General features: G+C 47.0%; 1 protein-coding gene across 1 annotated transcript in view; it reads left to right on the top strand.

Annotated features, from left to right (window-relative positions):
• Positions 1-17,099, top strand: part of EVC (EvC ciliary complex subunit 1) — a 101,451-nt gene that overhangs the window by 65,234 nt on the left and 19,118 nt on the right. Inside the window, exon 12 of the mRNA XM_030563462.1 lies at positions 2,584-2,796. Coding sequence (XP_030419322.1) covers positions 2,584-2,796 — 213 coding nt within the window. The remainder of the gene's footprint in view (positions 1-2,583; positions 2,797-17,099) is intronic.

Genomic DNA, 17,099 nt, shown 5'->3' with positions numbered 1-17,099 from the left:
AGGCCGGAGCATGCCAGGTCTGCAGCGCTACTTTAGCCATTAAACTGGACAAGGAGCCGCTGAGCAACTCAGAATCTCTCCACTTCATTCTGTGGAGCAGGAGCATTCTCCTTCATTGTTCCCCAGTACCCAGTCTAGTTACTTGGGCTGGGCAAGGGTCTCCCAAGTGCTCATCAAAACAAGAGCCTTTTGGGTGGTGGAAAGCCCTTCCCCAAGCCGGCGAAGATAGAGAAGAAACTCTGCAAGGAAACCTGCATGGAGATAGCAGTTGACTCTCCCACAGCCCTCATCCCCCGTAGGTGTTTTCATGGGAGGAGATGTTCTGGACCAAACATATTCATGTCCAGTAATATAACTTCACCAGTAATTGCATATTGAAAGTTATTCATTTTAGTAACATTGCAGGTGCTACCACCGTCATTTTAGATCATTGTACATTTTTAAATTATTGTATTGATTGTTAGCAATGGGCCAAAACCAGAAGTGGGGGAAGGAAAATGCTACCAGAACTACTATATCTGATCATTGTATCCATGACCACCGATTCTGTGTTCCTTATTTTCCGAGTGCCCAACTTGAGACCACCTGGGCCCAACTGGCTAAAGTGCTGAGCACTCACAGTCAAATGACGTCAATGAGGGCTGTGTTCTGAACATAACAAGTGCTATAAAATGGTAATTATTTTGAACAACCAGCTCCAAGGCAGCGAACACTTTGGCCTCAATCTATGTGCCTTAGTTTCCCATCTCTAAAATGGAGAGAATACCACCTTTTCTCACTGGGTTGTTGTGATGATAAACTCACTTTTTGAAATGTACAGAGGGTATGGTGTTGAGTGCCATAAAAGAGTCCATGAGAAAATTAGTAATTCTGCATTTAGTGCACAGTTTGGACAGAATACAGTAGATAAGGCATAGAGCCACACACTGAATGCTACAGTTCAAAAGAAATATGGGGGATAACTGAATGTTTGGTAATGGGATATGGAGCCTGTTACATCTAGATGTCCAGTTCAGATCCAGGATGGTGACCTCTGATGGCTGTTTGGCAAGATTATATATTACATAGAATGAACTGGTACTCAGTTCAGATCATAGAAGTCCACGTCACAAAAACCTGGATCTGGCACTAGTCAGAATTTACCACCCACCCAGTCCTCTCACTGGGGCCAAGGATCAAATGGGTACAGAGACTGAATTCCCCTTGCAGTCATAAGGTAGTTCCTTGGTTTCGCACACATAGGCAGCCTAATAGAAGTTTACCCTACATTTGCCCACAGCTTATTTGTCTTGTGACTAACATACATTTTAGGTATTTTCACCATGACATATAGGTGTACGCAGAATCAGATAGAGTTCAGAGGCTCTGTAAAAATTAAAGTGACACAAAGCCAAATCCCCATTTATCGACAACAAGAAGAAGGAACAAATAAAAATAAAATCTAACACAATCCATACCTCCAACCTGGGGTCCATTACTAGCCATTTGCTGTAGTACTGCTAGCCTGTCCTTCATCAGAGTCTGAGCCAAACTGCAGTCTTGCTGCTAATCTCTTCTTTTATATCCTGGAGGAGGTTCCCAGCCTGCCCTGCTTTTAAAGGGATAGCACCCTTTCCACACCCAGTATGGTACTTATTCTTTGCATCTTTCACAAGCACAACGTTAAGTAACAGCCAGATCCTGGTTACCCTAATGTCACTTGGCAAAACTGCCGTTGATCTCACTGTGTCCTTCACTTCGTTCTGAATTACTTACGATTTTCTTTTTAAATATTCAGTGATTTCAGTGATATTATACATATTTTAACATTAAACACATGCATAAATCTTTGTGGAATCAAGGCTACTGATCAGACTCATTAAGACACTGACAATATTACAATTCATGGACCTAATCATGCAAACACATATGTACATAACTTTTTATTATGTATTTGTATTATAGTAGTGCTCAGAGGCCCTACTGGGGTACTAGTGTGCCAAGTGCTGTATTTACAGTTCCTCTTCCAAATAACTTACTGTTTAAAAAAAGGACAAGCCAGACAGCGAGTAGAATTACCATTTTAGAGATGGTAAACAGAGGCAGAAGGAGATTATGTAACTTGCCCAGCATCACACAGGAAGTCTGTGGCATAGCCAGGATTTAAACTGATATCTCCTGAGTGCTAGGCCAGAGCTTACCCACAAGACCTATCCTAACTCCAGTGGACTTGCTAAATTTTATGCACATGAGTGTTAAGTGATGGTAGGATTGGGGCCTAAATAAAACAACATATGGGGGGGACAGTTCTGGAGGATGATCTAGGAGTTACTAATAATAAGAGGGAAGTATTTCTGAAAGAGGTGTGTGGGGAGGGAAGGGCATAAGGATAGTTTTCAGAGAGAGAGAGAGAGAGATGCATGTAAGAGAACAGATATCTGGATAGAAGCAGGAAGATAGAATTTAAAAAACCAAAAGTGGGAGAATGAAATGAAGGGCTGTGTAAGCAGGAGAATTGGGATGCCAAGAGAGAGCAGGAGAAGGTGGTCAAGGGAATGAGATATAAGCAATGACATAAATGAATCTGTATCTCTGTATTGTTAGGAACTGTGTTCTGGAACTTCCAATGCTTTAGATGAGTTGGTGCAAGAGTTATTTCTTCAGACTCTTCCTACCAAGACTGGTCTGTCTTTAAGAGAATGTGAACTTCTAAAAGAAGAATGTCAGGAGAATTTGATCCTTCAATTAGAGAAATGGGACAGCTGTAGACAAAAGCAGTGGAAGCTCTTCCAAGAACAACTGCAACAAGAAAAACAGGTATGGATTCAAAAATTGTGGCAGGTATTGAAATTCTCAAATCACAAACTATTTCATACTTATAGCCCGTTGCAACTAGTTTTTCAATGTTCTCAGTTTAAGCACCTGTTTTGGCTTTCACTTTGTGCTGTCCTTTTAAAATGTATTATTGGTCCTGCTTGATTATATAGTGCATCTTGATATTTACATATGTAGTAGTCACACAATACTACCTTGCAGTGATCTCGTCAGCTGATTAAATAAATATAATCTAGTGAAATTATTTTCTCAAGTTGGATAAAAATTAAGGTATTGATTGGTAGTAATTAGCAAATCAGCTGCCACAAGGTGGTTAAGAAACTGTTCTCCACAATCATTCTTATGGTTTCCTCCATGAAAAGTGATATATATGTGAGACCATATTAAGTGTCCTACTAAGGTCAGTTCTGTGATTTACCACACAGTGGTTTTACATTCATTTAGAAAACTTGAGAATATGAAAAGCTTAAACAATAAATTAAAGAAAGTTCTTAAGTATGCTCCACCCACCTTTTCCGTGGTTTTGAGGTTTTCCATGTGCATCTCATGGGTTAATTTATCTTTCTTTTCATCGGAGAGTGGAAAATTTAGCTAGCTTATTTCAGAGGTTCTGAAAAATAGTTATTTTAGTCACTTATTCTGTTTCTGTGTTTCACAAACATTTGGAACTCCAAAATGTTAAAGTACACTACAAAGTTAGGCTCCAGTCCTGCAAATGCTTAGGTTAGCTTTTGAATGGTGGAAGCTGAAATGCTAGAGGAAAGATACTTACCCTAAATTTCCCTACCTTTCTTGACTTTATAAAACCTGTTCTACCCTCTGACTATATGTTGGAGAAAGTCTCTGAAAAATATGTATAAAACCAGTACTGAACTGCACTCCATTTGACAGAAAGAGCCAGTCTTTGGAAGCTTTTGAAAGGGTCATATCTGCTCTTTGAAAGAAAGGTAATTTAGTCCTGGGCAATATACGTGTTTGAAGTCAATGAAGCGACAAAGGAATTAGGGTCTAATCCAAACCCCAGTGAACGATGAAAGCCTTTCCATTGATTTCAGGAAGCTTTGCATTAGGCTCACTATGAACAGAAAAGGAGGTGGGAGTTTGAACTCAGGAACTGAGATTTAATGAGCCAGATTTCCCTCCAGTTGGATGGATCCCAGCCCAAAGACAATTGCAACATGGAAGTGCCATCAAACAGCTGTGCATGGTCTGGAAAAACAAATGTTTGAAAGTGGTGGCCAGAAATGAAAAAAACAAAACAAGGTGGGATTATAGCCAGGAATAAGTGAGAGCGCAGAGAAATTCAGAGTTGTAAGTGGGAGAGGAAAGAAGAAAGGAAATTAGAAACTGGAGCAGCGGAGAATGGAGAGAAGAGCTACAAGGGAGGAAAAGAAGTGATGGAGAAAGAACAAATAGTCTGGATGGAATCCCTTCATAACGATGTTATTTAGGCACCCACAATCATAATACCACTGGCATTCATTGACTAGAGAGATAAGAAGGTAGTGCCATTAGCTCGTCTCTAAAGATCTGAAATTAGCTAGTGATAAAATGTACTGAGATATCAAGCTTGCTCTCCAAACTGCCTTATTTCAAAGTCATTTGTACTTATCCTCCATGACCTAAGGGCCTCCAGCACATCTTCAGAATAACTGTATCTATGTGGAGCATGTGTATGTGTCACTGCATGCTGAAGAGTACATTACATATCTTCCTCTGGGCTGGTCTACACTACAGCAGGGATCAATGCTCTGAGATCGATCCACCAGCAGTCGATTTAGTGGGTCTAGTAAAGACCCACCAAATTGACTGCAGATCGCTCTCCAGTCGACCTCTTTACTCTACCCCCAACAAGAAGAGTAAGGCAAGTCAACAAGAGATTTTCTCCCATCAACCCCCCACGGTAACTTGACCTAAGTTATGTTGACTCCAGCTGTGTTATTCATGCAGCTGAAGTTGCGTAGCGTAGGTCGACTTACTGCGGTAGTGTAGACATAGCCTCAGGGTTAATACTGCCAGATAACAGCTGTTTAGACAGCACTAAAAGACAGAATTCAGCAGCCATTCAGTTCAATCCCAAGCATGTATTCCAAATTTAAATGAGGCAGTTGAATACCCTCCGGTTTTAGTGCATCGCAACATTCATGATGGGATGGCCAAGTAAAGGATAATGTTTCATATATTTCTTTTTAAAAAGAATAAAGGCTTTAGCAGACAATTATGTTAATCATCATAGAATTATAATATAAGAATATCTATTATAATATAATCATCACACCCCTCTCTAAAGTACCATCATAATTGTACAGTTCTTCGAGTGATTGCTCATATCCATTCCAGTTAGGTATGCGCGCCACGCGTGCACGTTCGTTGGAAGATTTTTACCCTAGCAACTCCAGTGGGTCGGCAGGTCGCCCCCTGTAGTGGCGCTGCTATGGCGCCTGATATATACCCCTGCCAGCCCATCCGGTCCTCAGTTCCTTCTTACCACTGTGTCGGTCGTTGGAACTGTGGAGCACGGCATAGCTGTCCTCCACATACCTAGCTTCTCCTTGTTCACTCGTTGTATATAGTTATCGTTAGTGTATAGAGTAATTAGTTCATAGTTGTCAATTAGTTATTGTATATAGTTTAGCGGGTTCGGGCTCTAGCCCTTCCCCGCACCCGGTGCCCGGGCTTATGCCTGGTTCGCCGGGATTCAAGCCGTGCTCGGCCTGCAAAAAGCCGATGTCCACGAGCGATCCCCATGACGCCTGCCTAAAGTGCCTGGGGGAATCGCACATATCTGAGAAGTGCCGCATTTGTAAGGCCTTCAAGCCGCGGACCAAGAAGGAGAGAGACCATTGTTTGAAGACTCTCCTTATGGAGGCAGCTCTTAACCCTCCTTCCTCGGCACTGGACCGTGCCAGCACCACGAAAACGCCTCGGCACCAGCCTTCCCCAGCACAGGGTCCTGACAGAAGAACATCGGCTGCCTCTACTCCTGCAAAGCAGACTCATGCGGACTGCCCAGCACCGACTCCTGCCATGGCCCCGACACCAGTGATACCGTTGACTCCAAGCCCGAGATGTCCGTCGAGTCCAGTCTTGGAGAGCTCCCCGGTGAGAACCGTGGTCGAGCTGACGGTCCCCTCTACGCCAGAAACATTCTCGTCGGCCAGGGACCTTATCGCAATGACCGAGTCTGCTCTGCCTTAACCCCCGGCACCGCCGGTGCGGGTTCTTCAGTCTAGAGGCAAGCCAGCAGCCATGAGACTTCCGTCCCTGGAGTCGGCGGGCGGGCACCGATCTCCACCTAGGTCCCGGCACCGCTCCACGTCCCGTGGAAGATCTCGATTGAGGCGCCGCTCGCAGTCCGGCACCACTCACCACGGCGGTACTGGTAGTACTCGCGGCGCAGATCCACCTCCCGGTACTCTCAGCACCGCTCCGGTTCTAGTCATCACTGCCGGCACCGAGACTCCCGCAGCCACTCACGCCGTCGGCGTTCCCGATTCCGGTCGACTTCCCGGCACCGAGCTGGTGGCAGGTCCCAGTCGCGATCTCGGCACTGTTATGACTCCCGGTACCGGTCTCCGGCACCGAGGAGATCTCCACCAGCGGGGGCGAGGGACCCATACCTGCCTCATTCCTTCCGCCCCCCCCCCCCCCGGCCGTCCTGCCAACCGTCTGTGTCCTCTCAGGCGGATAGCCTATATGCCCCGGACACAGACATACCTACCACCTTGTTCCACGAACCCCAGCCTCAAGAGCATGGACCGCAGCAGTGGAGGTTCTGGACGCCTTGGGCATACCATCAAGCCCAAGGCCTTCAGCCGAGTCCCTCATGTTCCAATGTCTCGGAGTACAGGGTTCCTGAGGCCACGATTTCCCGTCCTCCTCCCCCTCCCACGGAGGAAAGGTTGTCCCAGCCTTAAGACCCCGAACCCCCTGCAGAATCGGATGCAGTTCTTCAGGCAGAGCCCTTCGCAGACCCGCTCCTCCCAGGTCTCTCCTCTTCATCCTCTCTGGACGAGGCTGTGGCTGGAACATCATCTACCAGCCCGCCTCCACTTGACCTTAGGGCGCACCAGGACCTCCTCAAGCGTGTTGCACAGAACATGAACCTGCAGGCCGAGGAGGTCTCGGAGATACAAAATCTAGTGGTGGACATATTGTCAGTGGATGCCCCCACTAGGGTTGCCCTTCTGTTTATTAAAACCATTCAAACCAACGCCACTACCATCTGGCAGTCTCCGGCATCTGTTCCCCCGCTGCGCAAGGGGTGGAACGTAAATACATGGTCCCCTCAAAGGGGTATGAATACTTGTATGACCACCCTCCCCCTTGCTCCCTCGTCGTCCATTCTGTGAATGAGAAGGGGCAACATGGTCAGCAGGCCCCGGCCCCAAAATCCAAGGAGGCGAGACGCATGGACTTAGTCGGCCAAAAAGTCTACTCTGCGGGGGCCCTCCAGCTCCGCATCTCCAATCAGCAGGCCCTCCTTAGCCACTACAACTATAACACCTGGGCCGCAGCGGACAAATTTAAGGAGCTGCTCCCTCAGGAAGCACGTCAGGAGTTCTCTGCGATCCTTGATGAGGGCAAAAAGGTCGCGAGAACTTCCCTGCAGGCTTCCCTAGATGCCGCGGACTCAGCTGCACTTACTCTGGCATCTGGCGTTACTATGCACCGTATCTCATGGTTGCAGGTCTCCGGCCTGCCCCCGGAACTCCAGTATACCATCCAAGACCTCCCATTTGACAGCCAAGGCCTGTTCTCCGACAAAACTGATCCTAGGCTGCAAAGCCTAAAAAACAATAGGGTCATTATGTGCTCCTTGGGGATGCATACACCTGTTACCCAGCGCAGACCCTTCTGGTCGAAGCAACAACACCGGCCTTACCCCCAACCCCGGCAGAGGCAAGACTTTGCCATACGGCGAGGCAGGAATGATCGCCGCAGACAATCCGGCAACCAAGGAGGCCAGAACCAGAACCCCTCCAAGCCTTCTTCCAGGCCGAAACCTTCCTTTTGAAGGTGCGCCTGAGGGCGTTGTACTAGTTTCGTTGATGGATCCATCCCCTCCTTTTTCCAACCGTCTTTCCCTTTTCCTCCCTGCGTGGTCCCAGCTAACATCAGACTGCTAGGTCTTACGCACGGTGGAACTTGGATACCACCTGCAATTTGTTTTAAACCCTCCCTCGTCCCTCTTCAGGGACCCCTCTCACGAGCAACTCCTCCTACAGGAGGTGCGAGCACTCCTCGCCAAAGGAGCCATAGAAGAGGTTCCCGAGTTTGAGCGGGGCAAGGGGTTTTATTCCTGCTACTTTCTAATCCCCAAGGCGAAGGGAGGTCTCAGACCTATTCTCAAACTGAGGGAACTCAACAGATACCTAGTAAAGTTGAAGTTCCGTATGGTATCCCTGGGGACCATTATCCCATCCCTGGATCCTGGAAACTGGTATGCCGCCCTCGACATGCAAGATGCCTACTTCCATATAGCCATCTTCCCACCCCACAGGAGGTTCCTCTGGTTTGTGGTCAACCGGCAACATTTCCAATTTGCGGTCCTCCCGTTCGGCCTATCTACAGCCCCAAGAGTGTTCTCCAAGTGTATGGCTGTAGTCGTCGCCCACATTCACCGCAGTCGTATACACATATTCCCATACCTAGACTACTGGCTTATCCGGGGGACTTCCGAGGCGCAAGTCCTCAGGCACATTCGCATTGTCAAGAACCTGTTCTTAAGCCTAGGTCTACTGATCAATGTGGAGAAATTGACGCTAATCCCCACACAGAGGATAGAGTTTATCGGCACCATCCTGGACTCCACTCTTGCCAAAACCTCTCTGCCTCTGTCGAGGTTCCAAGCTATGGCAGCCATCATACGGAGACTGCAAGCAGCGCCCCTGACCTCGGTGCGCACCTGGCTTACCCTCCTAGGCCACATGGCAGCCTGTACGTTCGTAACGAACTATGCAAGGCTCCGCCTAAGACCCCTCCAGTCCTGGCTCAACTCACAATACCGTCCGGCCAGAGATCCAATCGACATGGTTGTCACAATTCCCCAGGGCATCTTGGACTCCCTCCAGTGGTGGCTGGACCCTTCCATGGTGTGTGTGGGGCTCCTGTTCTATCCGCCCCAACCCTCGGTGTCCCTGACAACAGATGCCTCCTCTCTGGGTTGGGGGGCTCACCTCGGGCTCCTGCAAACCCAAGGCCTGTGGTCACCTCGCGAGCTAGCCCTCCACATCAACGTCCGGGAGTTGAGAGCCGTCCGCCTTGCTTGTCAGGCGTTCCGTCACCATCTACAGGGCCGTTGTGTCTCAGTATTCACCAACAACACGACGACCATGTATTATATAAACAAGCAGGGAGGCACGAGATCCTCTCCCATGTGTCAAGAGACCTTACAGCTCTGGGACTTCTGTATAGCCCATTCTATTCACCTCATCGCGTCCTTTCTCCCGGGGGTTCGGAACACGCTGGCGGATCATCTCAGCAGGTTCTTCCTTTCCCACGAATGGTTCCTTTGCCCGGACGTTGCTCTTTCACTCTTCCGGAGGTGGGGTTTTCCCCAAATGGACCTCTTCGCATCCCGCAGGAACAGGAAATGCCAGATGTTCTGCTCCTTTCAAGGCCTCTCACAGGGTTCGGTGGCAAACGCCTTCGTTGTTCCGTGGATGACGCACCTGCTCTATGCCTTTCCACCGTTTCCGCTCATCCACAAGGTCCTATTGAAGGTGTGCAGAGACAGGGCCCGCTTGATCATGATAGCTCCAGCGTGGCCCCGGCAGCACTGGTACTCCATGCTGCTGGACCTTTCCATAGCCGACCCTGTCCCTCTGCCCCTTCATGTGGACCTGATCACTCAGGACCATGGCAAGCTCCGTCACCCGGACCTTCAATCGCTCCACCTCACGGCGTGGCTCCTGAGTGGCTGACCCGGTCTGAACTCTGTTGCTCTACCCCAGTGCGGCAGGTGCTCCTGGGCAGCAGGAAGCCTTCCACTAGAGCGACGTATTCGGCCAAATGGAAGCGTTTCACCTGCTGGTGCGCGGAACGGAATTTCCTTCCCACAGAGGTCTCCATTGCTAATATCTTAGACTATATCTGGTCCCTCAAGCAACAGGGCCTAACGATATCATCTCTCCGGGTTTACCTGGCGGCCATCTCCACCTTTCACCCGGGGGGGATGACCGCTCGGTGTTCTCTCACCCTATAGTGACTAGATTCCTTAAGGGCTTGGAGCGTGTCTACCCCCCGGTTCGCCGCCCTGCCCCTACCTGGGACCTTAACCTGGTTCTGACCTGGCCCATGTCCCCTCCATTTGAACCATTAGCGACTTGCTTCCTTCTCTACCTCTCATGGAAAACCGCTTTCCTGGGGGCCATCACATCAGCAAGACGGGTCTCAGAGCTTCGAGCCCTCACGGTAGATCCCCCGTATACTGTGTTCCACAGGGACAAGGTGCAGCAAACCGCACCCAGCCTTTCTCCCCAAGGTGGTATCGGTTTTCCATGTTAACCAGGAGATCTTCCTACTTGTCTTCTTCCCAAAACCCCATTCAACTCGCAGGGAACAGCAGCTACACTCACTGGACGTCCGTAGGGCGCTCGCCTTTTACATAAAGCGAACTAAGCCATTCCGCAAAACCCCCCAACTCTTTGTTGCAGTGGCAGAACGTGTCAAGGGGTTACCCATCTCCTCGCAGAGGATTTCCTCGTGGGTAACATCCTGCATCTGCGCCTGTTATGAATTGGCGCACGTCCCCCCCGGGCCACGTGACTGCGCACTCCACCAGGGCTCAAGCCTCATCGGCTGCTTTTCTTGCTCACGTGCCCATTCAGGAAATCTGCCGGGCAGCAACCTGGTCTTCTGTCCATACCTTCACTTCCTACTACGCCCTGGTTCAGCAATCTAGGGATGACGCAGACTTCGGCTCCGCCGTGTTGCTCTCTGTGACATCTCTCTCCGACCCCACCGCCTAGTTAAGGCTTGGGAATCACCTAACTGGAATGGATATGAGCAATCACTCGAAGAAGAAAAGACGGTTACTCACCTTTGTAACTGTTGTTCTTCGAGATGTGTTGCTCATATCCATTCCACACCCGCCCTCCTTCCCCACTGTCGGAGTAGCCGGCAAGAAGGAACTGAGGAGCGGATGGGCCGGCAGGGGTATATATCAGGCGTCATAGCGGTGCCACTCCAGGGGACGACCTGCCGACCCACCGGAGTTGCTAGGGTAAAAATCTTCCAACGAACATGCACGCGCGGCACACACACCTAACTGGAATGGATATGAGCAACACATCTCGAAGAACAACAGTTACAAAGGTGAGTAACCGTCTTATCATTTTTCAATGTAACACTTGTCTATGCAAAAGAGCTTTCACGAGGGCCTGTCCGAAATTGTGGAACAAACTTCCACAGGAACTAAGGGCATATCTGCTTTGGGAAATGGACAGGCTGAAATGTGCCACTGTAATTATATTGTTATAGCTTGCTGGTATAACTGTCCATGTGGATGCTCTCTTCAAGATTAATGTCTTTTTGTTGTTGATTTTATGTCTCATTGGAATTGGTTTAAACTAAACAAACAAACAAAAAAACGGCACTCAATCCCCAAAGAGAGCATCCACACAGGTAGATATACAGCAGAGCTTAGCAATATAATTATACCAGCCTAGCTGTGCTGGTAGATTTTCCTAAGAACCATCAAAGACCTCACCATGTTCCACTCCAAGTGTAAAGTGCATATCTTCGACCTGTCTTCTCTGGTGTGCACATTTAAAAAAATAACTGAAAAGCAAAACCCAACCAAAACAAACATTTAACCGCACACGCAATTCTTCCATAGGGGCGAGGATGAGAGAATGAACCACATGACAAATGTTAGTCATGTCACTTAATGCCCTGCTGAAAGACACTCAGCTACTACAGTGCTGAGGATGGGATAGGAACCAATATATACACATACAATAGAATTTACATACATTTTAATGTACAAGGCATAATTATGTAGGGCACAAAGTTCTCATCTGCATTTTGAAGAAAGTAAGAGCATATGATCAACTATTCTACAGAATTCTTTAGTCTCTTCATTTCCAGAATACTTTTCCTAAGGGGCCTGCAGCTTTCTTATCAAGATGATTCAAGATGCCTTTAACATGTAACAGATTTTATTTCTTTTGAGTGTATTTTTCTTTGCACTGAGCAATTTAGGGCACATCTGGGATGGGAGTCCCTTTAGAAAAAAAACCCCTTTATTTCATTGCTTTGTGGGTTTTTTAAGAGACATTTTGCCCTGCAGCCTAGAGGACACAACAGGTGCAAATGGGAATAAATTAAGAATGAAAAGAAGGTATGAGCAATTTGCATTGTAGCCCCCTAGCTCAAAACTTAGAGAAAATAAAGTTAAGGTCTGTGCTCTAGTTATACACAGCCGGATGCTGGGCTTGGTTAACTGTGTTACCTGGCATTCAGTATGCATCACACACCATCTACAGGCTGGCTGAGCAACATTCCTTCCTATGTGCTAAAAATGTCAGCATCTTCCCCTCCTTTTTAAATTCCAGAGGGAAAATGGGGGTGGGGGGGAAGAAGAGAGGGAAAGAGAGAACATGCAAGTGAGCTCATGGCTGTGTTCAATTTGCCGTTGTGTCTGAGGGTAACTCACAAAACTATATGGTTTTGGTTGCATAGTGGAGAGCTATTCCACTCTCTTGTTGGCTGAGAGCAGTGCTCACTGCTTCAGCAGATCACATAATTGGCCTGTTGCCAGGAAACAAAGCTGCAGCAAAACAGAGGCGCAGGAGGAGGAAGGGGCTTCCATCAGTGAGCCTTCCAGATCTCTAGTTTGACTCCCACAAAAGGTCAGAGTCTGCTTACGCAATAATTTTTGACATAGCATGTGCATCTTATCTCCCTCTCTGAGTCTGGTGGATGCTCAGTATGTCACAGTGAGTGAAATAGCGTGTCTTTTCAAGTAGTCTAGCATGCCTTTTAGTTACATTCCTCTCCAACCTTAATACTCCCACTTCAGTTATTGTTCCTGTATTGAGAGTGGTCTGTAGTGGTTAGAAGGGGATGAGGAATCAGAGCTTTTAAGTTCCAGTCCAGCCACTGACTCAGTAGCACAGAGCAAGTCACCCAACCCTCCCACTGTACCTCAGTTTACCCATCCATAAGCTGGGTATAACACTAACCTGTGAGATTTTAATAGTATTTAGGGCCAAACTGAACCACTTAGACACAGGTGTGTACTGAAGGGGAAGTGCTGTGGCATACCACTTCAGGAGAGTCCAGGGAAGGATGCTTCAGAGGCATACAGTCCCTCCCCACGCAGCCTGGTGCGCAGGAGGATGGTACAGGCTGCACTAGCTTTCCTGATAGTCCCACCTTCTCCCTTCAGTGCTCCCAGTCTGCTTTTCAGGCTGGTACGAGGGCAAGGCCATGGAGTAACAAGCACGCTCAGGGACCATACTCAGGTGGTGGAAGCTAGAGCAGCCCCATGGCATGTCTGTGCTGGGACTTAGAGTCACACAGACCCACTCTGAGAGTGTGGGAACTGTAACCAGCTATAAGCGTTAACACCTTACCCAGCTCCCTGATGCAGCTGTGGAAGCTCAATGCAGCAGAGAATCCAGTCTTTTTTCCAGGCCTTCCCCTTCAGTTTGCCTGACAAACACTTACCTGACAAGGGCCAAATTCTCTCTTGACTTTGGATCTCGCTGTGCCACATCAGTAGTGCAAAGCAGCTCTGAAGAGGTGCATATAAGGAGAGAGCCTCTGTAGGCATAGAGCCAGCAGATGACCGAGGAGAAAGGGGGGCTTCCTGGACTCCAGCAAGGCCCAGCTGCTGTCTTTGGCCATTGACATAGTTTAAAGAAGCCTACATGTTGCTCTGGCCTGTAGATGGAGGCTGAACCAGACCAGTGCAGAGCTGACTGAGGATAGGAGTGTAAAGGAGGCATCACGCTACCTTTGTGCACATGCCCTCTCAGTGGTGCTTTCCTCTCTTATGACCAAGGATCTGGGCCTATGTGACTACTTCTTTATTCAAGCCTGTTTGCAACGGTTTTCACTGAGAGGGAACCTTAGACACAAACATATTTTTCAGCTTATTAATGGTCCTTGTTTCCAAGGAGTCACCACAGGAACCTTTATCCGTATTTATGATTCTATCTTGTGCTAGATGTCCTCTCAGTGAAAACTATGACTCACTCATTTTCTCTAAGCGAAGTTTACTTAGCCTTGTACACAGTGTTGGTGGTCAGCAAATAATAAACAGTAATGAATATATTTCCCTTTATGATCATTCTGAGTCACTCAGCTTGCACCTGTCTGGAATGGACAAATTTGGCTTTTTGTTTGATTGCAAAAATAATAGAGTCTCTCCTTATTAATTTAATCCACAAAATATTAGAGAATAAACTGGCATATAAACACCTAAAAACGACTTCTCTGTCAATAGCCAGGTATCCAAAAAACAATGGCAAGAAAGCTGCCATTTGCCGTCTCTCTCTAAAATCCTCTTCTGAAAATTAAGAGTCTGCTCATCTTTTCTCATCCGAATTGCTCAGAGAGAGAGTGTGAGAGAGTGCACAATACATAGCACTCTGGAGAAGTTTTAGAAATAAAAGGACTCTCTTGGGATATGCAGTTAGCTAAGAAACAACTGGTAGCTTTTCACACCCTAAGGTGCAGTTCAGACCAGTAAGGTTTTGTGTCACTCCCTGCTCTGTAACGCTGGCAGCTTTAACTGCTCTGCTGCTGTGGCTCACAGCCTGGACACTAGCAGACAACAGTGCAGTATCCGGAGTGTCTGTGTGCTGTGCAACCCTGATTCAGTACACTGAGCTCAGCAGCCTGCCTACAACACAACAGCCCTACACTGGTTTCCACCAGCTTTGGTTACATCTGGCAAGATGACCCCAAAACCCCCAGTCCCGAATTTTCCCAAAGCCTGTGTAGTCTGCAACATCCAGCCCTTTCCTGGACCATTCAGAGAAATAATATGGTTTGTTTGCTTTGTTAAAGAGATAATACTCAGCGGCTTGCCACATTCACTGGAGTTAACAATTACTTCCATTCAAACAGCACTGGGGTGGTTTAGCCTAAAAGTAAACCAAGTTGATTAACAAAAGAACATAGCTTATGTGATGCAAAGTAAAAGAAAAAGTTAGAGAGGGTTACAAACAAACAGTAAAAATGTGCTTTCTAATGGCTAAGGTTTAACTCGGTAAGTTACTGTCTCGGTTCAAGCTTGATTTCTTATCAATCTTTTGTCCCAGGACACTTCAACCCCATTGGTTAAAGAATCCATCTTTCCCAGTTTGCAAGAGCTCTGGCCCTTTGTTCAGTGATGGATGCTAGGATGGCTTATTCCCTTTCCTTAAAACTTCCCGAACTCACAGTTTTGTCCCCACGCTCGGGTTGACCTTGTGCTGTTCTTCCCTTCCTGTAGACTTCCCATCCTCCATGTTTTGGGTCACAGTTTGGTTAATTTCATTGGAGACGTGTAGATAGCTGCCTTCCCTCCTGTCTGAGAGAAAACCTGTTTCTCTCTGTGTTTGGACACAGACTTTAAAGCTTAATATCATTAGTTATCCACATTTCCTCATATAGTATTAATACATATATTGCACAATGATATTGATCACCAGTGTGTCATTAGCTTCCAGAAAAGACCTTACTTGATTCACTTTTGCAATACAGTAATATTGTATACAATCAGTTGATTTAGTTATTTATTTGAAGTTTTTAGCCCAACCCCCACCCCGAGGCAGTCTCCCACATGCAAGGATGATGGCTTAGTTTCCATTCTATGTAAATGTGCCTTCATTATCTGTGCCTGAGGACAATACAATACACATTTTCTTTGTCTAAGGCAGACTGGGCTTATGCACTGCTTGCCAAACACATTTAAAGAACATAATTCTACCACATACTTGTAACTCTTTGTACGTACCCTGTACTTACATCATGGAAGAATATTAATGATCAGAGAGGGGTTAGCTTTCCAGTGGCATCTTACATGGCACCATCTAGCTACAGATTATGACAACAGTGTGTTACGTGTAGTGAGTATGTCAGTCCTGACACAAGCTGCTGATACAGAGTAGTGAACCGCAGGTAAGTCTGTGTGTCACCACCCTATCCATGAACAGAATGGCCCAAAGAGAGATATTGGTACAATTATATTATTATTACAGGCATTTAGTTGGAACCCAACCCTGTGATATCTGAGGGCTTTAGAAAGCTTCATTTGACACCTGCAGCTGCACGTGCTTGCAGCTTTACCAGTCAGCTACGAATCCAAGATTTCAATCATTTTAGATGTCCTGGCCAAATAGGTGCATCTTGCCAAATAGGTACCCTTCCAAAAGCTAGGTGGGCTCAGTAATGTCCACAAGGAGTGAATAGCAGACAGGAAGACCCAGTATCAAGCTTTACCATCAGCACCTACAAGCGTCTCACCTTATCCAATTCTCTTGCACCTGCAAGCTTCTCACCTTGTTGTAGGGTCCAATTCTCTGCTGGGGTTAGTGGGCTCAGCTCTCTCAATTTAAGTGGTGATTTGTCCACTTACTTCAGCAGAAAATGTTCTGGATGAGCACAGATCACAAAGTGGGTGGGAGGCAGTTCTTGAGATGGCATATATAAAACTCTAAATTAACTTTACGCATCTCTCTCAGCCTAACAAGTACCTTGAATTTCACCAAACAGTCATTTGGCTCCAGTGCAACCTAAAAACATAATGCTTCGGCCTTCGGTAATAGAAGAGCTTAGGGCATAAGTGCCCATATCGTTATAGGTTTAGTGCTGGCAGTATTGTTAGCACAGCACAAGACGAAGTTACGGACAGTCCCTGCCCCAAAATGTTTACAGTCTAAAAGACAGGTATATTGATCAAACAAGCTTTGTTGGGAGAGCCAGGGGAGGAGTTAATTTACATTTTTTTTCCCCACAGATAGGTAAATTGAGACACCAGCAGATTAAATTCCTTATCCAAAGCTGCACAGTGGCTGAGTGGTAAAGTTGTAAATGGAATCTATAAGTCCAGATCCCAATCTCCTTTTCCAACCACTAGACAACACTATCGCCCTTACCTTGTGAACTGTATGGAATGTGCAGTATTGTTATAGCCTGTTGGTCTCAGGATATTAGAGAGACAGAGTGAGTGAAGTAATAAAAGCTATGGTCCAGTAAAAGATATTACCTCACCCACCTTGTCTCTCTCTGTGGAATATGGCATCTGATGCAAGATGACAACTTTTTCACCTTGTTCAGGGAAAGTG

The sequence above is a fragment of the Gopherus evgoodei genome, chromosome 5 (assembly GCF_007399415.2).
Source record: "Gopherus evgoodei ecotype Sinaloan lineage chromosome 5, rGopEvg1_v1.p, whole genome shotgun sequence".
Taxonomy (NCBI): Eukaryota; Metazoa; Chordata; order Testudines; family Testudinidae; genus Gopherus; species Gopherus evgoodei.
This window is presented reverse-complemented; position numbering and strand designations above follow the sequence as displayed.